This window comes from Capsella rubella, unplaced genomic scaffold (genome assembly GCF_000375325.1).
Source record: "Capsella rubella cultivar Monte Gargano unplaced genomic scaffold, Caprub1_0 scaffold_8, whole genome shotgun sequence".
NCBI classification, from domain to species: domain Eukaryota; kingdom Viridiplantae; phylum Streptophyta; class Magnoliopsida; order Brassicales; family Brassicaceae; genus Capsella; species Capsella rubella.
Window position 1 is genome coordinate 11,640,435 of NW_006238916.1, and position 23,852 is coordinate 11,664,286.

General features: G+C 38.0%; 6 protein-coding genes across 7 annotated transcripts; 3 read left to right on the forward strand and 3 right to left on the reverse strand.

Annotated features, from left to right (window-relative positions):
• The first annotated feature begins 1,129 nt into the window (after positions 1 to 1,129).
• LOC17877064 (programmed cell death protein 4) lies at positions 1,130 to 4,387 on the forward strand. Its single transcript, XM_006281604.2, has 4 exons — positions 1,130 to 1,387; positions 1,725 to 1,941; positions 2,104 to 2,201; positions 2,329 to 4,387. The coding sequence occupies exons 2-4, from the start codon at positions 1,725 to 1,727 to the stop codon at positions 4,123 to 4,125; spliced, it is 2,112 nt and encodes a 703-aa protein (XP_006281666.1). The 5' UTR covers positions 1,130 to 1,387; the 3' UTR covers positions 4,126 to 4,387.
• Positions 4,388 to 4,630: 243 nt separating this feature from the next.
• On the forward strand, positions 4,631 to 8,848 carry LOC17876675 (probable UDP-N-acetylglucosamine--peptide N-acetylglucosaminyltransferase SPINDLY). 2 transcript variants are annotated; one of them, XM_023783841.1, is made up of 11 exons: positions 4,631 to 4,964; positions 5,451 to 5,667; positions 5,801 to 5,893; positions 5,973 to 6,074; positions 6,179 to 6,346; positions 6,423 to 6,511; positions 6,584 to 6,705; positions 6,856 to 7,037; positions 7,585 to 7,869; positions 8,098 to 8,285; positions 8,366 to 8,454. In XM_023783841.1, the coding sequence occupies exons 1-10, from the start codon at positions 4,771 to 4,773 to the stop codon at positions 8,281 to 8,283; spliced, it is 1,638 nt and encodes a 545-aa protein (XP_023639609.1). In that variant the 5' UTR covers positions 4,631 to 4,770; the 3' UTR covers positions 8,284 to 8,285; positions 8,366 to 8,454. The 2 variants fall into 2 exon arrangements, with proteins under 2 accessions (XP_023639609.1, XP_023639607.1); XM_023783839.1 differs by having other exon boundaries at positions 4,637 to 4,964; positions 8,098 to 8,245; positions 8,366 to 8,848.
• A 194-nt stretch (positions 8,849 to 9,042) lies between these two features.
• On the reverse strand, positions 9,043 to 11,488 carry LOC17876168 (Golgi to ER traffic protein 4 homolog). Its single transcript, XM_006281444.2, has 12 exons — positions 11,342 to 11,488; positions 11,139 to 11,218; positions 10,877 to 10,955; positions 10,630 to 10,711; positions 10,398 to 10,557; positions 10,176 to 10,266; positions 10,007 to 10,090; positions 9,789 to 9,835; positions 9,561 to 9,689; positions 9,391 to 9,475; positions 9,179 to 9,259; positions 9,043 to 9,099 (listed from the first exon to the last, which is right to left on the reverse strand). The coding sequence occupies exons 1-12, from the start codon at positions 11,384 to 11,386 to the stop codon at positions 9,088 to 9,090; spliced, it is 975 nt and encodes a 324-aa protein (XP_006281506.1). The 5' UTR covers positions 11,387 to 11,488; the 3' UTR covers positions 9,043 to 9,087.
• Positions 11,489 to 12,237: 749 nt separating this feature from the next.
• LOC17877298 (major pollen allergen Ole e 10) lies at positions 12,238 to 12,724 on the reverse strand. Its single transcript, XM_023777703.1, has one exon. It carries the CDS (start codon positions 12,652 to 12,654, stop codon positions 12,319 to 12,321), a length of 336 nt encoding a protein of 111 aa, XP_023633471.1. The 5' UTR covers positions 12,655 to 12,724; the 3' UTR covers positions 12,238 to 12,318.
• A 7,406-nt stretch (positions 12,725 to 20,130) lies between these two features.
• LOC17875392 lies at positions 20,131 to 21,839 on the forward strand. Its single transcript, XM_023777677.1, has 2 exons — positions 20,131 to 21,451; positions 21,529 to 21,839. Exons 1-2 carry the CDS (start codon positions 20,131 to 20,133, stop codon positions 21,639 to 21,641), a joined length of 1,434 nt encoding a protein of 477 aa, XP_023633445.1. The 3' UTR covers positions 21,642 to 21,839.
• Positions 21,840 to 23,089: 1,250 nt separating this feature from the next.
• LOC17876916 (major pollen allergen Ole e 10) lies at positions 23,090 to 23,670 on the reverse strand. The gene has a single exon (XM_006281251.2). It carries the CDS (start codon positions 23,614 to 23,616, stop codon positions 23,224 to 23,226), a length of 393 nt encoding a protein of 130 aa, XP_006281313.1. The 5' UTR covers positions 23,617 to 23,670; the 3' UTR covers positions 23,090 to 23,223.
• Positions 23,671 to 23,852: the final 182 nt, after the last annotated feature.

The following is a 23,852-nucleotide window of genomic DNA, read 5'->3' on the forward strand; positions in this document are numbered from 1 at the left end:
ATTCGATTTGTAAATGATTATGTTTTCTTGTACATGATGAAGATCAAGAACCGACATTAATGTTCTTGTTTTTTTTTTGTTTGTTGTTGTTGTTGTTGTTTCAGAATGTACTCAACCTGAAAGGCTAAAATATTTTACTTATATACCTATAACCTCTATATATTTTTCACTACGTTTTACATAATTAATAGAATACAAAAAACGTTAAAATGATCGCATTTGACTAAGCAAGCTAAGCTAAGTAAGTAAAAATAGAGTTTTACATTAGCTTAAGTATAGATCATACGCCTACTAATAGTTAATATATATATATATATATATATCTCGATCAAAACGAAGCTTTTATCATTTGGATGATCAAAGTAATCAAATTACGCACTGTTTCGAACAAAATGCTACACCATCACAAGTCTTCTTTTCCATACATATATGATGACATCAATTAAACTTTCCTTTTATATTATTTTTCTTGCGAAAATTGACATATGTCTTGTTCACAAAACAAGGAAGGAAATGGAGAGAATTGACATTTCCAAATGTCACTAGAGATACGTTCGATTAAAAAAATTAAGGTGGTACGTAGACCGTAGACGTAAAAGGGAACCGTCGGATCAGAATACAGAGAGACTTATAATACAGACACAAGGCATGTGACCGGTTTTGCTTGAAAACTACTTGCCAACTTCTTCTCATTATCTGTGTTCTATTTTATAAAATTCCATACACACACAAACACATTCACTAAAATAGCAAAACAAAATTATAGTTTATCGATCAAATCGTAATCTTCAAAATCGGTTTAAGAGTTATAATCAATGTATATAAAATACAATGATCCATATCTCTTTTAAAGACTACTTATAATATGCCATGATGACATGATCTCAATCATTCCATGCAAAAGCTCAAAACTTTTTATAAAAACGTAGTCAGCCATTTTACCATTTCATCAATTTAGCCCAAATATTTATATCTTAACGGGCCGAACAACATGGCCCATTTTCATGTATCAATAAAGTAAAATATACTTATTAAAAAAGGAAATATCTAAGCCCTCCACGTATAGTGGTGATGACGTGTCCCATCGTATATAAGCAAAACCACGAAACTTTATTTTATTGTCTTTTATTTTTATTTGGTGATCCTAATCCAAATCCTTCTCTCGTCGTTGTCTGTGAATCGGTGACTTTTGAATCTTTGCGATTCGATTGATAGTTATCCACAATCGTTTGTTTTACTTAGCCGTTGAGAATTTTCCGGTCGTTCTTTCTCTTCCGGTGCTGGAGATCCGATCACTTGTCTTTTCTGTCTTGGCTCGAGATCCGAGCCAAGCAGTAAAGAAGACGACTTTGTTTCACGATTTGGATTTGTATTCTTGCGGTCACAGGTATTATTAGATTCTGTTTTTCTAGTTGTTTACGTGTATGTCTTTCTGGTATTTTGTTTACTTAAAATCGATCATTTTTGTTCTCTGAGTGTTTATTTAAGGTCTCTTTGCGTAGAATCTTAGAAATAACACTTGTGTGTGTGTTCTTGTGATATGACAGTGTATGTGTGTTATGGGTTGCTTGTTCTTGGTTTATCAGTGCTTTTTACTGATAAAGGGAGGAAATTTTGTTCTGATACCTCATGTTCTTAGGGGTTTGGGGGAGTGTCAATTTCTTGGAGTATGAGGTTTTTCAAGATCTTTGGTGTATGAGTTAATGATCGTTTTGTTGTTTTAGATGGCATCGGGTGAGGGAATTTTGACTGATGGACAGTGGAAAAAGCTTGAAATAGCAACTCAGAATGCTGAGAGTTTGTCATCTTCACCGAAATCTCATACTCTGTTTGCTGATTTGAACATTAAGTCTCCCACTGGTGGCAAAGGACCAGTTGCTGGGATTCCATTTCGGCATGTGCGACGGACACACTCAGGAAAGCATATCCGTGTAAAGAAGGGTAAAAATACTTGAACTTTTGAACCTTTCGTGTGTGAGATGACTATTTATCAGTTCCCTATCAAATTATCTTGTATGAAGGCAGTTTTCAGATTTTTGTTTTGAGTAAAATTCAGGTGTGTGGATGTTTTTGTTTACTAATGTGGCAAATTGATACCTGCAGATGGTGCTGGTGGAAAAGGAACTTGGGGAAAGCTTCTTGACACTGATGATGGTGACTCCTGCCTTGATAAAAATGATCCCAATTACGATAGTGGAGAGGTATTTGCACTTTGTTTTGTGTTGGATATTCTTCTTGTTTGTTTAGCAATTGCATCTAGCATCAGCTGATGTTCTTTTTTTAGTAGTTTGATTTATGTGCTTGTAATTCATATACTCAATGTAACAGGACGCATATGATGGACTTGTTGATTCACCTGTGTCAGACCCGTTGGATGACTACAAAAAGGCTGTAGTTTCCATCATTGAGGAATACTTTAGTACCGGGGATGTGAAAGTGGCGGCATCTGACCTCAGGGAACTTGGTTCGAGTGAATATCATCCTTACTTCACCAAGCGACTTGTTTCTATGGCCATGGACAGGCACGATAAGGAGAAGGAAATGGCTTCTGTGCTACTCTCTGCATTGTATGCTGATGTGATTTTACCTGATCAAATTAGGGATGGATTTATTAGACTTCTCAGATCTGTTGATGACCTTGCAGTGGACATTCTTGATGCTGTTAATGTCCTTGCGTTGTTTATTGCGCGGGCTATCGTTGACGAAATTCTACCTCCGATTTTTCTGGCTAGATCTAAGAAGATTCTTCCAGAATCTTCAAAAGGATTTCAGGTAATTGTAACTGCAGAAAAGAGCTATCTCTCAGCTCCTCACCATGCAGAACTAGTGGAGAAGAAATGGGGAGGTAGTACTCACACTACTGTAGAAGAAACAAAGAAAAAGATATCAGAAATCTTGAAGGAATACGTGGAAAATGGAGACACTTACGAAGCTTGTAGATGCATCAGGGAATTAGGGGTCTCATTTTTCCATCACGAGGTAGTGAAGAGGGCTTTGGTTCTGGCTATGGAATGTCAAACAGCCGAGTCACTTCTACTAAAGCTGCTAAACGAAGCTGCTGAAGAAGGCCTGATCAGTTCGAGTCAAATGGTGAAGGGATTCTACCGAGTAGCAGAGAGTCTTGATGACCTTGCCCTAGATATTCCGTCTGCCAAAAAGCTGTTTGATTCGATAGTTCCGAAAGCTATTTCTGGAGGTTGGCTCGATGAATCTTTTAAGGTGGTAACCTCTGTTAAAGATGGAGGCAAATCAAGTGAAGAAGGAAAGCTAAGACAGTATAAGAAGGACACAGTGAACATAATTCAGGAATATTTCTTATCAGATGACATTCCTGAGCTAATCCGCAGTCTTCAAGATTTAGGGACACCTGAATACAACCCTGTATTTCTGAAGAGGCTCATAACTCTTGCTCTAGATAGGAAAAACAGAGAAAAGGAAATGGCTTCGGTTCTTCTTTCTGCTCTTCACATGGAGTTATTCTCAACCGAAGATTTCATAAACGGTTTCATTATGCTCCTGGAATCGGCAGAAGACACAGCTTTAGACATCATGGACGCCTCTAACGAACTCGCCCTGTTTTTAGCTAGAGCTGTGATTGATGATGTCTTAGCTCCACTTAACCTTGAAGAGATCTCAACCAAGCTACCTCCAAAATCGACAGGAACCGAAACAGTCCGCTCAGCTAGGTCTCTTATCTCCGCCCGACACGCAGGAGAGAGACTCCTGAGAAGCTGGGGCGGTGGGACCGGATGGATAGTGGAAGATGCAAAGGACAAAATCCTGAAACTTCTAGAAGAATACGAAACAGGAGGCGTAACATCAGAGGCTTGTCAATGTATTCGCGATCTCGGGATGCCGTTTTTTAACCACGAAGTAGTGAAGAAAGCCTTGGTGATGGCAATGGAGAAGCAGAATGATCGGTTGCTGAATCTGCTTGAGGAGTGTTTTGGTGAAGGATTGATAACAACTAACCAAATGACGAAAGGGTTTGGTCGTGTTAAAGACAGCCTCGATGACTTGTCGCTTGATATACCAAACGCGAAAGAGAAGTTTAAGTTGTATGCTAGCCATGCCATGGACAATGGTTGGATCCTTCCTGAGTTTGGGATTTGTGCAACTGAGTGATGATGACTGTTTCTCTGATCAGTTTCTTATGTTTGTGTAAGCTCTTGCTATGTACTTTCCTCACTTTCTATATATATATTATGGTTATTATATCATATATATAAATTGTATGAATTGAGTTGGTAGATAAACATGAGATGTTTATATCTTCATGTGTTTTTTCTTTTCTTGTTTAGTGTGTTTTTGTCTTTGTACTGATATCTTTTTAGTGTGTTCTAATTTCTGATGGATTTTCGTTATATTGTAAAAGTCTCTTCTTGTTCGGTTTGTTCTTGTTTTGGTTCTGGACGAGAAACTTTGTTAATTAACGCCGACTACACAAGTTATTAGCATTGTTAATTTAAGTTACTACTATATCATAATGCTTAAGAACAACTAAATAGTAAGTTCAAAAGTGATAAAATATAATGTTCTACCAAAAAATACAATGAATCGAACTGAAAAGTTATCTACTAAAATTTGACCTTTAGAGTTGATTTTTTTTTTTTTAAATAATATTTTTGGATCGGTGATTGAATGATCAGTGTAGTGCAAAGCAAAGGACAGACCAATCCTCGTAGCCAAACAGCCGTCGTCAAGTGTTTTAATTTTTGATTTGATTTTGGCTTCAGCTCAACTTTACTTTCCGGCGCACTCAGAACATCGATGGACCGGCCGGAGACGATCGCCGTTAAACACGAACCCATGACCGTTGACTCTCCTGCATCTCCTTCCGCTATCGATAGGCCTTCTCCTGCTCGACCTCCAAAGCTTGTAGTCTTAGCTGACCTCAATTTCAATCCTCCTGAGACTGATGATCTTGACTCATCCATTCAAATCCCTACTCCCTCCATCGCTAGGTATCCCTCTTATGCTTCTACAGAGTTTTGTGTGTTTCATCTAAACCTTTTTCTTTCTATTTTTCTAGTCTACTTATTTCTGGGTGACATTTTTGTTACGGGGTTATAAAGATGATGTCTTCTTATGCCGTAATTCTAAAAGTGGAGACTTTGGTTTTCGTTCGGTAAGAGTCTGGCTTTAGAAATGGGGGGCTTTTTGTTTTGTTTTGACAAGTAGGGTTTGATTCTTACTGCTTTGAGGTAGGAGATGCTCAGAGAGGTTAATTCTTAGTTTCTTACTGTTTCCTTCAGTAAGAGTCTGGAAAGATTAATTCTTCAGGGTTCTTTACTTCTTTTACAATCATGTCAAGTTAGACCGATCTTGATATATGGAAAATTTGTGCAAACTAAAGTCTACTGTGTTTAGTTGAAAACTGAAAAGAGTTGGAACGTTCAATTTGTGCCCAAAAGGGTTTAATACGGATTACTACATTTCTATGCTTTTAGGTTTACTAACGAGGAAAGTCATCAAGAGGGAGGTACATCAACATGCAAGGAGGTGGAAACAGGAGATGTAGAAGCCAAAAAGATTGGCAAGGTGGGGAAATGCCGCTCGAGAAGTAAGATTGAGGCTTCCTCTGACTGTGGAGTTGATGCAGATGGTGATCAGGCTAATCAAGGGATCCCTGTATCCCGGGAAGAAAAAATTAGTAACCTCAAAATGGTGAGTTTATCGACCCTAATATGATGATGGTGCTCATTATTCCATAATACTCATCCCAGTTGATTATTTGGTCTAATGTTTCATGATGATGATGCTCTATATAAATTCTGTTATAATGCTGCTCTGTTTATAGGGTCTGATTCATGTTGCAAGGAAGATGCCCAAAAATGCTCATGCCCATTTTATTCTTGGTCTAATGTTCCAACGATTGGGCCAATCTCAAAAGGTAGGCTTGAGCTGAGGCTACTCTGATATATCTTAGAACAAGTATCATTTTATTGAGTTTAACTGCTAGAAGATTTTAGGCGATACCAGAATATGAGAAAGCTGAAGAGATCTTACTTGGTTGTGAGCCAGAAATTGCTCGGCCAGAACTACTCTTGTTAGTTCAGATTCACCATGGACAGGTGATCATCTGATCTTTGTGTCTGAATCAGCATATTTGTAGACTTGTATTCACAAGCACCTTATTTTATTGATAATTCATACATATTGTAATATTGCATTGTAGTGTCTTCTTTTGGATGGTTTTGGGGATACGGACTCTGTTAAAGAGCTTGAGGGAGACGAGCTTGAAGAAATTCTTTCAAAACTAAAGGATTCTATAAAGTTAGATGTTAGACAGGCTGCCGTGTGGAATACCCTTGGCTTAATGCTTCTCAAAGCTGGTTGTTTGAAGGTAAAATTCTTCACCATGTTGGTTGATTGTTAATGTGATTACTTTCATAATACAATTCTGCTTTGTTGATTTGTAGAGTGCCATATCCGTTTTGTCATCTTTGTTGGCGCTTGTTCCTGACAATTATGATTGCCTTGCAAACCTTGGAGTTGCGTATCTTCAAAGGTGAGGTGTTTTCTTATTCGCAACTGTCTAACTACTATCATGATACTTCTCTCTAATGAACAAGTCTTCCAGTGGCGATATGGAGCTTTCAGCAAAATGTTTTCAAGATTTGGTACTGAAAGACCATAACCATCCTGCCGCTTTGATTAATTATGCTGCTGAGCTTCTCTGCAAACACAGTTCAACTGTCGCTGGTTTGTTTCTTATGAAAGAACCTTTAAATTGTTTTCTCTCTTCTCAACCTGCCTCAGCAAAGTACACATGCAAAAGCAGAGGGACATGTATCTTATGTGAAACTGTATTTCCACTTGTAACTTGTAAAATGTGTTTTTAATATATGTCAGGTGCCGGGGCTAATGGTAGTGCTGGTGCTTCTGAAGATCAGAAGGCACCTATGAATGCCGCGAAGGAATGTCTCTTAGCTGCTCTAAGATCAGATCCAAAGTCTGCCCATACGTGGGTGAATCTTGCTAATTCATACCATATGATGGGTGATCACAGAAGTTCTAGCAAATGTTTGGAGAAGGTGCTCTTGGCTCACTCTTTGTTTTGAGGTTGTTCATTGTTTTCCTTATCTTAGACAGACAGGTTTCCTTTACTTGATTTCCATTTCATTTTTTCTCAAGGCATATTTGGAACTTAGTGAAAGTAATGCAAAATAAGTACCAAGAGTCCTGCATACCCTACCCATTCTTTATACGTTTACTTTGGAGAATTAGGGTGGACGCTGTTCCTCTAAATGGATTGGGCATATTAACCTCTTATCTGATGAGCTATAAATAACCTTGGTTTAAATATTTCTTGTTTTTATCGAACATTTGCTTGTGATTCTGCGTCTATGTTTGGTCTCTACTGCAATAGGCATAGATTCAAACCTGATCCAAATGCATAGGAGAAAGAAACTTATGTAATTAATCATACCTTGTCTAAATGAGCCATTGCGCCTTGATGACAGGCTGTTCAAAATGTAACCCTGGTTGTGTGATAATAAGATTTTGGCTGTAAACTATTTTGCTTACAACAGCAGTCTTGGTTATGGTTGACTGAATTAACCTGTTACTTTTTTTTTTCAGGCAGCCAAGCTTGATCCCAACTGTATGGCTACTAGATTTGCTGTTGCTGTACAACGAATCAAAGATGCAGAAAGGTCACAGGATGCAAGCGACCAGCTTTCATGGGCTGGCAATGAGATGGCTTCAGTGATAAGAGAAGGAGAATCTGTTCCAATTGACCCTCCCATTGCTTGGGCAGGGCTTGCCATGGCTCACAAGGCACAACATGAAATTGCAGCTGCTTTTGTTGCTGACCGGAATGAATTGACAGAAATGGAAGAGCGAGCTGTGTACACCTTAAAGCAGGTATTCTGTTTCTGTAGTTGCGATACTTTTGAAGTTAGTTTCAGATGTTGGTAGAAAATGAGATTAACTGAAGAGTTGACTATTTAGAGTTAAAAGACTGATTTCCTTAAATAAGCCATTGGCACTTCTTCTGGTTTGGTCACAAGTACAGACACACACACATAGATAGTGAAGAAATATTGTCGCATCCAGATTTTTTTAAATCTCATTATTCTTCTTATTTATTAGGCAGTAACAGAGGATCCTGAAGATGCAGTCCGGTGGCACCAGCTCGGTCTTCATAGTCTCTGTTCTCAACAATATAAGCTCTCCCAAAAATACATCAAGGCAGCAGTGGGGCGTTCTAGAGAATGTAGCTATGTGTGGTCAAATCTCGGTAACACCCTCTTCAAATCAATGATTGCATTGCTCTAAGTGTGAGGAGCAAATTGATGTGGTTCCACAATGTTAAGTTCAATGCGTAGCTCTTATGTTAGCTTCATGTGTTGGCTTTTAGGTATCTCACTACATTTATCAGACGAACATTCAGAAGCCGAGGAAGTATACAAGCGAGCCTTGGCCGTGTCAACAGAGGATCAAGCTCACACAATATTCTCTAACCTCGGGAACCTCTATCGACAAAAAAAGCAGTACGAAGTCTCCAAAGCAATGTTCTCAAAGGCGTTGGAACTCAAACCGGGTTATGCACCTGCATACAACAACCTTGGACTTGTGTTTGTGGCTGAACGTAGGTGGGAAGAAGCTAAGTCCTGTTTCGAGAAATCCCTTGAAGCTGATTCATTGCTTGATGCAGCACAATCTAACTTGCTTAAAGCCACAACCATGTCAAGGCTCTGTACTTGCTTCTCTTCTTCAACTGTTGTTCGAGATTCTTGATGTTCTGTAGTACTTATTTTGTCGTTTCGTGGTCCACAACTTATCTGTCTTGCATAGTAAAGTACAAGAGGATTTGAATCTAAAGAAACATTTGCCCTTTCTAGATTACAAGTCTAATTTTCATTTATCCTGAAAATGTAGTGAAGACGAACAAATGTAAACTGTTACAAAGAACAAAACTCTTTTAACCTCCACTTGAGGAAAAGAGAAATAACTTATGATCTGGAGAATTCTCCAGAGCTATTCATTATTTGTACATTGCCCAAGTAAACAAATCAAAAAGGATATTTCTTTTTGTTTTTTTTTTTAAAACGAGTATTCTTGCCTCTTCTATCACCTTCCTCAGCCCATCATCTGCACAGAACAAACAGAGTTTCAATGGTTAACAAGCAACGTAACATCAAGATATGATATAAATATAGGATTTCTTTACCTTGAAGATGTCTCCAAACATCCCTTGCAGAGGATTCTTACGCTGCACTCCGTAAAACCTCTCTGCAATCTCGTCCAGCAACTGCAAAATATAAAACAATTTCAGGGTTTTCATCAAAAGTGAAAGAGATCTATATCGAATCAATAAGGATTAAAACATAAGAGTTGCATTTTGTTGAAGAAACTGGGGACCAGTAACTAACAACTGTATACCTCATTAAGCAGCTGGTCTCTATCTATGCTTGACTTATATTTAACTCTTAACATATTGAAAAGAGGCAATGCATCCCTCTGCAACCTGTATTGAGTAACAAATTTCTTTAGGTAAACAACAACTAGCAGAAAAGACTAAAGGAAGAAGAAGATCTAAGTAAGTAACTAACGTTTCCAGAAGATATGAGATAAATTGGATAAGGTCTGATTCTAAAAGCTCGGGATTTTTTGTCTCTGCTTGTCTCTTAATCTCATCCATCATAAAGTTTGCATCTTTCATGTTACCCATAGATAAGTACCTATCATGCAAACAAAAACAAAAGAATCAATTTCTTCTCTTTAGTTCCCCTCAAACTCTGCAATCCATGTATACATACAGTTATAAAGCATGAACTTACATGAGAACTGCTCGTGCAATGGCGAGGTCATCTTCTCCGGGATAACACTGTAAAGTAGTATTCAAGTAAGGAAAACACAATTTTTTTGGCCACGAGATCATTGAAATCCAGACATTTCTTGAATTTTCTTTCACAATGCAAAAACTACTCTACGCTAAAACTTAAGACTACTAATAGAGAAATTAAGAGATAGGACAACTTGAAATGAAGAGACTAACCCTTCCCATAAAGCTGATCAGCATAGACGCAAACTTCTCGGGGTCCTCAGCTCTAACAAAATGTCGGGATATCCGGACCATGTCCTGCGAGAAATATATTAAAAACCGATTAATGAAGAAATATGAAACGTATAACATTATAATAAGAAAATGGCTACAAGAGGATTACAAGTTCAGGACACTCAGTGTAGAGATAATCACCCAGCATAGCATGCAACTCAGGATAGCCAGTACTTGGGCCTCCAAATTCCGCAGACCATCTAAGAGAAAGAAGAAACCAACATAAAAATGTTTAACTCTAACATGTTTGATAGATATTCAGACCAAACAACACAAAAACGATGGACAGTAGCAGTAGAATAAGCAAAGTAATACAAATGCTCTGGCTTACTTTATAGCAGCTCTCAAGAAGGAAGTCAAGTTGTCAACACGTGATCTGGCTTCCCCAAGAGATTCTTGAAGATTTTGGACATCTTCATCGTCGCTCACGTCTACCAAATGAGGTGGTACGGGAACCCGAGGAAACAATTTGTACATGCCCCTGATACGATCTGACGGAAATATTTCAGTATACCCGAAAACTGCAATAGGTGACAAAGCAATTGTATTTGGATCGAACTAACCAAGAGTTTCGTCGTTGCAAGGAGACTTGGCTTTAACTAGTGTGTCTACAAACAAAATAGCGAGGTCCGCTCCACAATTCACCTGAGAATCCGCATTTTTCAATAAGAAACAACCTCTACTAAAACTAAAAAAAAAGACAAAAGTGCACAAGACAAAACAAAGATGTTGTCTTTGTGATAAACATGTCCCTCCAAGTTGGAAGAAGAAATTGATAATAGAATAAACAAAGAAGGGAAACGAACAAACCAGGCCATGTTCTAGTTCAATACAAGCCCCTGAAAAGAGGATATCAAGAGCTTCAGAGAATCTCTGAGCCGTAACATATCTGAAAACGAGAAAAAAGCTAATCCTTTATCAATCCAATCACATGTATGAAACACAAATAAAACAACCAATTCATGATAGCAGCTCTACTACAATCGACAAATCACCAGAATTTCAAAAAAGGGTCAATGCAGAATCAAGAGTAATACGCAAAAGGATAAAAATTGGGGATCGAGCAACGAACCTTGCACTAATAGATTTATACATCTGCAACGCTCCATAGCCATTGCCTTCCTCTACCACTTTCCGCAATTTATCAATATGCTATTACAATTTTTACCACAAAAAAAAAAAGCATCAATTGCTGATTATAAGAATCGAAAAGGTAATAGAACATAGTGAAAATAGGGAAAGAATGAGAGCAGATCCGAGTAGTAGTAGAAGTACCTCTTGAACGGGAGGTAACTCACGTCTGGTCCTCTCTCTCGACATGGATGTCTCAAGCTTTGATGGATTGGATGATGATGTTTCGTCTTCAAATAATCTCTCTGTTGGTTAATTTTGCAGATAGACAGACAGATCCCCAAGTACGGAAAACTAAACACAAGTTTGTCAGCTTCCGTGCGTCTTTCTAGATTTTAATAATTTTACCCTAATTATATAAAATATTAAATTTTTATAAAAATATAGAAAATACCCAAATTTGCAAAAAGGAAAATTTCTATAAAGGAATTTTTCTTTTTCCTTATTTGTTGATGAGTTTTGTATATTGGTTAGGTTATTGACTTGTTCAATTCAGAGGAAAGTAAGAAATACGTACGTTGTTCCAAAAATTATCCGTTTGTATGTATATAAAAATTAGTCGAATACACCTCAACAAGTACTTTGCTGCATATTGACGCGTAATATTATATTGTTTGTAGAAAAGAAAAGGGGAAAAAGAAGAAGAGTTGATCTAGAAAAAAATTATAATCAACTAAAAATATAAGCTTTTTTTTTTTGTTAAAAAAATTGTGAACATAGGAATTTTACAAAATAACTTTGTTTTTGTGTAGACCATCTCTGTACAACGATTTCAAAGATGGTAAGAGAGATATACAAACCACTCGAAAGTTCAGATATCAGAAGAGATTAAAACACATAAAACTGAACCAATAATTAACAATTTCTTCTTGGTATTAATATATCTATCATATAGTATCGACTAGTATTTTGTTTGTTATATATGCTTGACATGTTTCAACATTATTGACACTACTCTACCACTACGAAATTTGAATCTTAAATACATTCTTTTTCTTGAACCCTCTCAATTGTATTATTTATCTTTAGTTTGGGGATACAACAATCTGAAGATACGTAATCAGCACACAAAGCACTGTAGTATAAAGAAGAGGAAATTAAAAGAAAAAACAAACTTCTTTTTAAGTGTAGTAGACACATGAGCCGTTACTCGGATCAGCAAAAACAAAGCAACCAGTATGCTGGAACCCACAACCTTGATCGACACGACCATGATTTTGATAATAAGCGTTCATCACATATGACGCATGGTCGAATAAAGTATTAGGATTAAAGCAATCTCCACCGGGTTGGATTGGTGAACAGTCAACATTCTGGCTACAAGCATAATCAATATTAGCTTGTAATTGTTCGTCTGTCGCAGTTGACATCGCTATACACCATTGCCTGTTGCTTGTCACGACAGGGATCGCCACAGCAGCTAGAAGGAGAAAGAGTGTTAAAAGCTGTGAAGACATTGGCAACGAAAAAAAGAAAAAGAAAAATCAAGAAATTTTGATGGTTGTTGTTTTGTTTTGTAAGAATGTAGTTGTGTATACGTATTATATCATTCGAATGTGCTTACAAGGCCCTTATATAGAGAGATGCCATGGAGAACAAATCTATGAGTGCATAACCGAAGATAACAAAGGATGTGATTATGGAAGAATAAATCTATGTATTTGAGTCAAGTTTTCGTTGCAAGTACATGGAAAATATACAAACGAATTTTCAAGAGTGGAAAATATACAAAAGAATTTTCAAGATTGGAAAATATACAAAACTACTAATTTGACTGATTCTCTCTCGTGTGAGAATACTTTTGCACTTATTTGGGAAGAGACTCAAAGGAGACTGAGCTAGAAGAGGAATCAACAACTTTTTCTATGTGTATTCTCTCTACTTGTCTTGTGCAAGTATATTAACTTTTTACTTGTATTTGAGAAATAAATTTGAGACGATATTCATTAAATAAATTAATCAAAATTATAATTAGAAGATATAATAAACAAAATAAATAAAAACACATCACAATATATTACTCCACTAAAAATATTATGACATTCTGACTATAATATTTTGTTTGTAAGATCTTTTGCTATATTACACAATTTACATTCTATATATTGTAGATATCTGTATTCACTTCTGAATCTATTTTTTTATATAAAAAGCATATATGATATATATTAGGTGAATAACTATTTAGGGGATGTAAATTTGATATCTTCAATTTCTCATTTTCTTTCTCTTTTGTAAAAGAGAGGTTTCAGTAAGTTCTAGCTATATTAAAGGTGTATGAGAGATTTGATGATGATGAAAGTCTTTGTATAATATTTAGAACCTTGAGATGGACAGTGCTTTTGATTAGACTTGTCAAAGCAATATTCTACCATGCCGTATCTCTAGCTTACGCCGACCATGCATATAGAAAATTTGCAAATATGTTCACCAAAACATTAAGACTTATTAATTGTTTTCACTATATATAATGTATTTTACTAGAATTTGTAATCTACATGTTCATTCTAACAACATTGTTAAACACTTTTGTAATGATTAGAGAACATTAATGTATAGATCGTTTTCAGCTTATTTAACTGGAGTTTCGGCCTTACAAGTTTTCTACACACCTATATATATACCCGAAATAAAAACTATAGTATATGTTTGTATACTAACTTATTCAAAGATATGTATTTTCTCATTTAAGTTGTTTGTATTTCCTTGTAGTATATGGATCGATCATAATTATACTAGTACATTTTCTTTAGTTTGTTTTATGTTATGAATGAAAACTAAAAAAGTACAGACAAATCTATTATAGTTTAATGAACCATTTAAGAAAATGTCATTTTCAAACAAAGAAAAATCTACTTGTATATAATTTACACTTTCTTCATCACCTCCACGAAGCTGACAATGTAATTCAACTTTCAATCCACTTGTCTCCAATAGCTAAGCCACAGCTAGCTTTCCATAGGACTACTCTGATCTTCGGTCTGAAGAAACAGAGTGTCTGAAGGTCCAACATAGCAGATCCTGTATGATGTTCAGAAGAATCTGAAAAAGCATTATGCCAGCGTGGCAGTGGGTGACAACACAACACTTTTATCATAATGAGGAGGAGCAGGTTCGGCGCCCAGTGGTGGTATTAAAGTCAAAGTGTTGAAGTGACAACCAGTGCAGGAAAGCATGGAAAGGTGTCAGTTGAAAAGGTAGTTGTTGTTGGCTACTGGGGAGCTAGCGAAGCCAACATCATGACAAGAAGCTGCGCAGTGTCTGCTGGATAAAGAGAGGAGCTGCGAGTTGTTCTGTTGCCTATATAAGAAGAGAGCTTTCTTCTTATTATGGTTAGCACTTTTAAGAGAAAAAAGTGTGAGAGTTATTTGAGTTCAAGTCTGAGATTCGAGCTAAGGCTTGATTTGGGTTCTTTTGGTGAGTGAACAAAAGAGTGTGCATAGCTGTAGCTGTGCTTGTAAGTTGGGTAGATTAGGAATCGATCAGGGCCAAATCACAGTGGGTGAGTTTGGGTAAAGCTGATCAAACAAGCTTGTAAAAGAGTTGTTTGAAGATTTGCTAATAAAACCAAGTTTGAAGAAATTTCTATATCTCTGTAGTACTTTCAAGGTTCTAGTTCTTTCAATTGGTATCAGAGCGGGAAACCGATCTGTGAGATTTTCTCGTCTCCTAACAGGTTAGATCCTGAACGATGGAACCTACTACTGATGGTGCGGGTACAAGCAAGAACATCATGCTTGATACAAAGAGGTATGGCTACTGGAAAGTCCGAATGACACAACTCATCAGAGGTCAAGGTGAAGATGCATGGACAGCGGTTGAAGAAGGGTGGGAACCTCCATTTGAGCAGACAGAAGCAGGAGATAAAATACCTAAACCAAAGTCTAGTTGGACTACCGAAGAAAAGAATCTGTCAAAATTCAATGCGAGGGCCATGAATGCCATCTTCAGTGGTGTTGATGAAGATAAGTTTAAACTCATTCAAGGATGCAAGTCAGCTAAGCAGGCTTGGGATATTCTTCAGAAGTCTCATGAAGGTACGACGAGTGTTAAGCATACTAGACTAGATCTTTTAGCCACTCAGTTTGAATGTCTTAAGATGGAACCAGACGAGACCATTGTTAAATTTAGCTCAAAGATAAGTGCCGTTGCAAATGAGGCTGAAGTTCTTGGAAAGACGTATAAAGATCAGAAGCTTGTGAAGAAGTTACTGAGGTGCCTTCCAGCTAAGTTTGCTGCTCACAAAGCCGTAATGAGAGTTGCAGGTAATACTGACTCCATGACCTTTGTTGAATTGGTTGGAATTCTGAAGTCTGAAGAAATGGAAAATGAGGAAGACCAAGTCAAGGTTCGAAAAAGCATTGCTTTTCAGGCTGAGCAAGAAGTGGATCAAATTCAGGAGATCAAGGATACCATGTCTTTACTGGCTAGAAACTTCGGCAAAGCTCTGATGAGAGTGGAAAGAAATGGTGCAAGAGATGGCAAACGCTGGAACACTGCAGAAAAGGACAAGTCTGGTGGTAGGGGGTACAAATCTGAAAATGATCATGCTGGAAAGAGAAAAGAAATCCAGTGCTATGAATGCGGAGGATTTGGTCATATCAAACCTGAATGTCCTGTTACAAAACGAAATGATCTCAAGTGTCTGGAATGCAAAGGAAAGGGTCATACTAAGTTTGAATGCCCCAACAAGCACAAAGAAAAGGAGAAAGCCTTCCTAAGCTTCAGTGACTCAGAACCTGAAGAAGAAGAAGAAGAAGAGCTTCTGAACTTTGTTGCATTCACAGCCAAAACTGATAAAACTGCTAACTCTGACTCTGACTCGGAGAGTGGAGATGAAGTTGATGCTAAGCAAGAATACAGAATACTGTATGACAGCTGGGTTCAACTTAGTAAGGATAAACTGGAGTTAACTCAACAGAAGCTGTCTCTACAAGCCAAATTGGAAAGTTGCTACGAGAAGGATGATTCACAAGAAGAAGCACTTGTCCTGTCCCCTGAACAGTCTGCTGAGATATTGTTAGAAAAGATCAAGTTCATTCAAGAAGAATACTACAAAGAAAAGGAGAAAGCTGATGGCCTTGAACAGGAATTGAACTCCAAACATAAGCAAATTAGAATGCTTAATAATGGCTCGGGTAAGCTGGATACAATTCTCACTATGGGAAGAACTGAATCTATCCATAGAGGTTTGGGATATCATGGCCATACTCCTTACTCGGGTATATCTGAAGATCTCTCCATCAAATTCGTCAGTGGAGGAATTTTAAAAGAGAAAGATGGTTCAGTCATAACTCCAAAAGAAACATCTAAACAAGAAGATGTCATGGAGAAAACAGAACGGGACAAGGCTCGAAAGAAGAGTTTCAAGAGACCAAACATAAAAAGGGTCTATGGTTGTGGTCATTGCGGAGGAAAGAGTCATCAAAGAAAATACTGCTATAAGTTCAAAGAAAGAAGTTCTGTGTTGTGGGCTCTCAACAAATGCTTCTTAGAACCATCCAAGTACAACTGCGTCTGGGTTGCTAAGAAAGATCTATATGGAGATCTTAAAATGGAAAGGTCAAATCTGCACATTGAAGCTATGCTCTCAGCAGAAGAGGAAGTTTACTCCTTCTCTAGTACTATAACATCATCGAACGTTCAACATAATGAAGAAACTGTGAATATTGAGCTGATGTGTTGTATGGGCACTGCTGAAGAGTCAACTAATGACAGGCAATTCCCAGTGGTCAAACTCCCAATAGAAGTTCTTGGTGAAAATTCCTGGTATTTCGACAGTGGATGCTCAAGACATATGACAGGTGATCAAAGTATGGTATCTGAGTTTAAAGAGATACCAAGTGGAAATGTCATTTTTGGAGATGGAAAACAAGGATTCGTCAAAGGAAAGGGTAAGATAAGCAAGACTGATCAGCCATGTCTGAAGGATGTCTACTGTGTTGAAGGGCTAACAGCAAATCTTATAAGCATCAGTCAACTGTGTGATGATGGCTTCCAAGTCACATTTAATGAAAAAGGCTGTTATGCGGTCAACAATAGAGGAGTTGAGGTGCTAACAGGGGTTCGTTCAAGAAACAACTGTTACATATGGGTACCTTCTAAGGACTCAATAGAAGGAAATCGTCATCAAAATGGTCTCAACTGCATCAACAACGATAGGGCTGACTCAGAAACCAAAACAGGTATGATCACTGAAGAATTATTACTAAAAGACGTTCAGCTTGATGAAGGCTGTGATGATACTCGTGGTGTATCTGGTGAGAGTAATGGGAAACATCTCAAAGACACACAAGTGTATGAATGCTTCATATCTAAAGTCGAACCTGAAGATGTGGCTAGTGCTTTAGAAGATGAGTCATGGGTTGCTGCTTGCAATGATGAAATAGATCAACTCACAAGAAATGGCGTATGGGACTTAGTGCAAAGCCCAACTCATGCTCAAGTCATGGAGACATTTTGGGTATTCAAAAATATAAGAGATGAAGAAGGAAATGTCATTCAGAATATGGCATATGTCATCACTCAAGAACATTGTCATGAGATGAGAGCTGACATTGATAGAAGTTTTGATCTGACTGAACGCCTAGAATGTGTTCGTCTAATGATAGGAGTCGCGTGTTCTCTGAACATCAGACTATTCCAGCTGGGATTCTTTGGAAGTTCAACCTTCTGTGACAGCCGTGATGAGATCTATGTGACTCAACCAAAAGGGTTCAAAAATCCAATTTTCCCAGAGTATGTCTACAAACTCAAACAGGATTTATGTGGATTGAAACAAGCTCCGTATGGCTGGTACAGAAAACTTACTGAGTTTCTCACTGAACATGGATTTGAAAGAGGTAATGCTGACAAAACTCTGTTTGTGCTAAAAAGGGATATGAACTTACTTATAGTTCAAACCTTTGATCACAATATCGTGTTTGGAAGCACAAGAAATGAGCTGGCCTTCAACTTTGTGGAAATGATGAAAAGAAAGTTTGAAATGGTCATGGTGGGTGAGATGACATACTGTCTCGGTCTTCAGATTAAACAGACCAATGGTGGAATCTACATTTCTCAAGAATCAGCTGCAAAGAACATTCTCAGGAAACTTGAAGTTCAAATGAATAGAGAATCTCCAACTCGCATGGGAACTGATCTGAGAATGTCCAGAAGTGAACATGAAGAAAGGACTGATGCTGAGCTCTATGAGGAAATGATGTCTGGTTTACTCCAGTTGACTGCAACAAGACCTGATATAAGTTTCAGTGTGGGAGTCTGTGCTAGATACCTAGAAGATCCAAGAATGTCTCACTTTCATGCTGCAAGACGCATCCTAACCTATGTGAAAGGTACAACAAGTCTTGGTCTGTTTTATTCTAAAGATACTAATCAAAGTCTTGCAAGTTTTTGTGATTCAGACTGGGCAGGAAATCGAGACGATGGAAAAAGTATCTCAGGTGGATGTCTCATGATGGGAAACAATCTTATATCATGGTACAGCAAAAAACAGAGATACATTGCCAGAAGTACAGGAGAAGCTCAGATTGATGCTTTCGGAAACTGCTACACACAACTGGTGTGGATAAAGCAATTGCTATTTGACTATGGTATTGTTGTCCCTTCCATATCTATTTTCAGTGACAAACCTGATTGCATAAATGCCTTGAAAGACATCACTCATCATGAACTTGATAAGCATATTGATATTAGGCACCATGTTGTCCAAGAACTTATTGCAAACAAGACTATTCAAATGTCTTATGTCTCTTCAGAAAATCAGATTGCAAAACTCTTCACAAAACCTTTGAATTTTATTAGTTTTAGTAACTTTAAAAATTCAATTGGAATGTGTGACCACTGATGCTACTTGTTTCTGAAGCTCATGCAACAGGTTCCTTTGTACAGAGTTGCATAGCTTACTGCTCTTCTGAGAACTCACTTTGTCTTTTCGTTTTTGTTTGCATAAAACTTTTGTCTAGCAATTCTTTTCAGGAAAACAGCTATTTCTCATGCTTCTAGATGAAAGAAAATCCAATACGAGTGTGTAATGACTGTAAAAAAAAGAAAATCTCCAGAAAAGTGTAGGCAGGAAAGGGGTGATGGTTCTATCTCTACTCTGTGGTACATTCATGTATATAAGTAACAAGAGTGTTTCTTAAAAAAAAAAGAAAAAAAAGGAAGTCAATGGATCCCTCTATCTTCATCACCCCCCTCGCCGTGAGAGCAGCTCTCCACATCTTGAAGATAATACCTGTCTAAGGAAGTATGAGAAATGTAGTCTAGCCTGAACAAGATTTGTGGGTAAGTTAGTCACCCCACTATGCTAGGCAACTGAGTCTCTCTGTTTTTGTCTCTTTGAATGTTTTTTTTCTGGTTCACTCCTCTGAGCTATGCACCTGTGTACAAAGGAATCTCTGTATGATCATTGGAACATGTCTCAGGTGTGTATCCTATCTCTTTAAAATAAAAAAAAAATAAAATAAAATAAAAATCTTTTCTGGATCATATATATATATATATATATATATATATATATATATATATTTTCAAATTTGTCTGTATTTTCTCGACAGTTCTTGGATTAGCCGTGGTTGTCTCTGTCAGTGTCTTAGTTGATGTGCTGTGTTTTCTTAATCCATTATGTTAAGTCTAGATTTTTTGTCCAACTGGGCTCCTTCTTTTTAATGATTCGTTGGCAAGTGTGTCTTTGGGTAATATCTTTTTACTGTTTGGGCCTTGGGCCATATTGCTCGTTTTAACCTGAAGTGTTAAGTGATTTCAGTTTCCCATCTTCGAGATTCGCACCAAAAGAAGAGGGAAAGTAAAAGGAGTGAAACCCTAACCCGTTCTCGAGACTGTTCGCATTTCCACTCTTCATCTCTTTCCTCTTTCAGTTCGATCTCTTGTTTCTGTTCTCTCAGCGAATCAGAAGATTCAAAACAGCTTCAATGGAGAACGAAGATCCTATCGCTCCTCTGCATGAAGAAAAGGTTGGTAATGAAGGTGCTGAAAACTCTTCCGCTGCTACTGTATCTGGTACAGCACCTCTCCATCGAATTCCTAAGATCGAACCAGAAGTCTCGAACAAAGTGAATCCGAAAGTCACTTCTCAACCTCCAAGGAAGAAACAGTGTACCAGAGGCTCGACTTCTAAGGCCAAGGCAAAAGCTTCTACAATTCCGTCTCGACGACTTCCTCATCTCGCTGCTGCCCGGCCATCGTTTCGGGAAACTGAAGACGTTGAAGAGATTACAGCTGCTCAACCTCATCGCAAACCAGATCTGAGTGACTCCGATGTGGAAGAAGTGGATCCGTCGTCGTTCTTAACTCGATATGTAACTAATCAGCGTCTTGTGGCTGGTCGGGATAGAAATTATCCAGAGCTGAAAACTCCTTCCACTGTTCCGTTCTCCTCTCACTTCGTCTCTCCTCAAGCAGAGCACCGATTTCAGGTCCTCTCCAAAAGACAAGATTCAACTGGTCGGATTTTCAATGAAATGGGAATCCTGTTGGATGACTGCCCTCAGTGGGATGAAGTGTCCAAGATTATGTCTACTGTAAGTCTTCTTCCCACTGCCATTGAAGCCGATTCATTCACTGAAAACGTCGTAAAGGAGTTTTATGCTAATCTTCCGGAAGCTGAGAATGATGACCCTGAGGTTCTAAAAGTCTTTGTGCGAGGATCACTCTATGAGTTCTCTCCTATGATCATCAATCAGCTGTATCAGTTACCCTCTCCACCTTATCCTTCAGAAGGCTCGCAAATTCACATCTCTGAATCCTTGAATCAAGTCGTGTCTCTTCTCACCGATGGTAGAATTCGCGATTGGAAGCGACGCTCTAAGAGAGGAATGGGTGATGCAATGTCTCTGCTCCACAAGATCTGCTGCCAAAACTGGATGCCAACAGTGAATCTTAATGCTCTAAAAGCTGAACGCTCGTCCCTGCTGTTCATGGTTGTGAAGGGTCGTCCCGTTAACTTTGGGAAGTTAGCATTTGATGAAATTCGAGCTTGCTCGTCTGTTGTCATGAATGAGTCCTCCAATCTTCGGCTGGTCCTCCCAAATCTGATTGATCAACTGCTGCGGTTTCAGCGTATTGTTCCTTCTGCTCAGGGTGATGTTTCCTCTGCTGCTCCTGCTAAGTTTCGGATTGAACCCAAAGAGATGCTCCCACCAAGGACTTCTCACTCTGCTGCAGAAAACACGCTAACTGCCGATCTTCAGCATCTCCATGAGTTTACTCAGACCATGCTTCAACGGCTTGAAGGTAAGTTTTCTCCAGTCTCTCCTGTGTCTCTCTGTTTCTAAAAGTCTGTTTTTATATGAATATATGCACTCAAGCAGGGGGAGAATATGTGGATGTTGTTCCGCAACCAAGGTCGCAACAGTTTCAGGGGGAGACAGAACCTGGGGTTTCCGACGATGAAGGAGAAGCGGATGAAAGTCAAAGTGGCTAAATCTAAGTATTTGATCTCAGTAGAGGGATGAGTAGGACTTAGGAGCTGGTTTTTAGTCTGTACTCTGTAGGGTGTTATCGGAATCTCATCGGATATTGTTGTTGTTTCCTTTTGGTTCAGTCTGTTTACGATCTGACTGTTGAACTTGTTTAAAAATGATGTGATATTATGTTTGCTAAAATCTGTGCGGTGTGTATATACTTGTGTTTGCCTTGGTTGTTTGGGTGTGTGTGGTTCTTAGTGCTTGCAGGAAGCTTGAGGCATACATTCAGATAAAAACGGGGAGATTGAAGAAACAGAGTGTCTGAAGGTCCAACATAGCAGATCCTGTATGATGTTCAGAAGAATCTGAAGAAGCATTATGCCAGCGTGGCAGTGGGTGACATCACAACACTTTTATCATAATGAGGAGGAGCAGGTTCGGCGCCCAGTGGTGGTATTAAAGTCAAAGTGTTGAAGTGACAACCAGTGCAGGAAAGCATGGAAAGGTGTCAGTTGAAAAGGTAGTTGTTGGCTACTGGGGAGCTAGCGAAGCCAACATCATGACAAGAAGCTGCGCAGTGTCTGCTGGATAAAGAGAGGAGCTGCGAGTTGTTCTGTTGCATATATAAGAAGAGAGCTTTCTTCTTATTATGGTTAGCACTTTTAAGAGAAAAAAGTGTGAGAGTTATTTGAGTTCAAGTCTGAGATTCGAGCTAAGGCTTGATTTGGGTTCTTTTGGTGAGTGAACAAAAGAGTGTGCATAGCTGTAGCTGTGCTTGTAAGTTGGGTAGATTAGGAATCGATCAGGGCCAAATCACAGTGGGTGAGTTTGGGTAAAGCTGATCAAACAAGCTTGTAAAAGAGTTGTTTGAAGATTTGCTAATAAAACCAAGTTTGAAGAAATTTCTATATCTCTGTAGTACTTTCAAGGTTCTAGTTCTTTCACGGTCTAGTTTGAAGATTCCACATCTTCGTTTTCATCGTGGTTTTCTTCTCCTTGATGTATCATCTCGGTGAATCTTCTTTGTCGATGTTTATAGTCTGATTATGTTTATTACTTCATCGATTTCAAAAACATCACTGCTGCTTTTGTCAATAGACTGATTATTTTTTGCTTCTATATATTTTTTTCTTAACTTTTTTTACCAATCTATAAATTTTAATTCATTTTAACTCCTAGCTATTTCATTATTAATAAAATATTTACATTCTTGGCCCAAAAAAAAAACAACAACTATTTCATGATATTCATCTCGAGTTGGATTTCGCCTTAATGAGGTCAATAACCATTAATCCCACACTTCACATTATTTGGGTTTTAGAGTATTTTTGGTTGTTCATTAAAGTTTCACGACTCAGAAGATCAGACCATATATAGTCTCTTGCCAATAACACTTAACTAAAAGCAGAGAATTATTTTGACCATAACTTTTAGAATAACTTAGATAGATAGTATTGAAATTAAATTTGATGTAAAAACGATTTTTTCGAATAAATTTTACATTTTATTCAAAAAAAAAATAAATTAAATTTGATGTATATCATTTTCAACTTATTCGGGGCTTCGAGCTAACAAGTTCCATACACATGCATGGATATATTAATAAGATACGTATACGCAGGCGCCATGGCTTGGGTCTGTATGAACTGTAGTGCCAGTACCGCTGAAAGTGCATTGTGCTTTGGTTCTACCAAGTTCCTGATAGTACGAGTTCATTACATACGACGCGTGGTCTCTTAGCGTATTTGGTTCATAGCAAACTCCACCAGGACTGATCGGTGTACAATCACGGAATCCTCCCTCGTCGCTGCACAACCAGTCTATATCTGACTGTAGCTGCTCATCTGTCGCTTTCTCACTCGCCACACACCATACTCCTTTGTTTTCAGCTGCCCGCGAGAGGTTTCTTAGTGTGGCCGTCACGGATACGGATAAGAGGAGGAAGAAGAAGAACGTCAATGATCGAGACATTGTCCTTGTTTCTGCCACCATTGTTGCTTGTAGATAGATGGTGGATTCAATTGATAAAAGAGAGGTGGTGAAAGAGTGATTACTTTGGCTAATGTGTTTGTGTTTATTATATACTGTAAAATTTTGGACATTAGAAAGAAAAGTCAAAAGGCTTTGTAATAACTTACCAAAAATTCCTATTTTTTAATTAAATTTCATTTATTTTTGGTTGAATTATCTGTTCAAAGGGTGATTATTTTGGATATGCATGTATTGGT

What these genes read in the sequence shown, in the direction of transcription:
- LOC17877298 (XM_023777703.1), bottom strand. Translation starts at nt 12,654, where the DNA reads ATGTCTTCACAGCTTTTAACACTCTTTCTCCTTCTAGCTGCTGTGGCG.
- LOC17876168 (XM_006281444.2), bottom strand. Translation starts at nt 11,386, where the DNA reads ATGTCGAGAGAGAGGACCAGACGTGAGTTACCTCCCGTTCAAGAG. An exon ending in TTGCAACGACGAAACTCTTG is followed by an intron (nt 10,558 to 10,629) that starts GTTAGTTCGATC and finishes TATTTCCGTCAG; the next exon opens with ATCGTATCAGGGGCATGTAC. An exon ending in ACACTGAGTGTCCTGAACTT is followed by an intron (nt 10,091 to 10,175) that starts GTAATCCTCTTG and finishes TATTTCTCGCAG; the next exon opens with GACATGGTCCGGATATCCCG.
- LOC17876916 (XM_006281251.2), bottom strand. Translation starts at nt 23,616, where the DNA reads ATGGTGGCAGAAACAAGGACAATGTCTCGATCATTGACGTTCTTCTTC.
- LOC17877064 (XM_006281604.2), top strand. Translation starts at nt 1,725, where the DNA reads ATGGCATCGGGTGAGGGAATTTTGACTGATGGACAGTGGAAAAAGCTT. An exon ending in GCATATCCGTGTAAAGAAGG is followed by an intron (nt 1,942 to 2,103) that starts GTAAAAATACTT and finishes TGATACCTGCAG; the next exon opens with ATGGTGCTGGTGGAAAAGGA. An exon ending in CCAATTACGATAGTGGAGAG is followed by an intron (nt 2,202 to 2,328) that starts GTATTTGCACTT and finishes TCAATGTAACAG; the next exon opens with GACGCATATGATGGACTTGT.
- LOC17876675 (XM_023783839.1), top strand. Translation starts at nt 4,771, where the DNA reads ATGGACCGGCCGGAGACGATCGCCGTTAAACACGAACCCATGACCGTT. An exon ending in CCTACTCCCTCCATCGCTAG is followed by an intron (nt 4,965 to 5,450) that starts GTATCCCTCTTA and finishes CTATGCTTTTAG; the next exon opens with GTTTACTAACGAGGAAAGTC. An exon ending in CTAGCAAATGTTTGGAGAAG is followed by an intron (nt 7,038 to 7,584) that starts GTGCTCTTGGCT and finishes TTTTTTTTTCAG; the next exon opens with GCAGCCAAGCTTGATCCCAA.
- LOC17875392 (XM_023777677.1), top strand. Translation starts at nt 20,131, where the DNA reads ATGGAGAACGAAGATCCTATCGCTCCTCTGCATGAAGAAAAGGTTGGT. An exon ending in CATGCTTCAACGGCTTGAAG is followed by an intron (nt 21,452 to 21,528) that starts GTAAGTTTTCTC and finishes GCACTCAAGCAG; the next exon opens with GGGGAGAATATGTGGATGTT.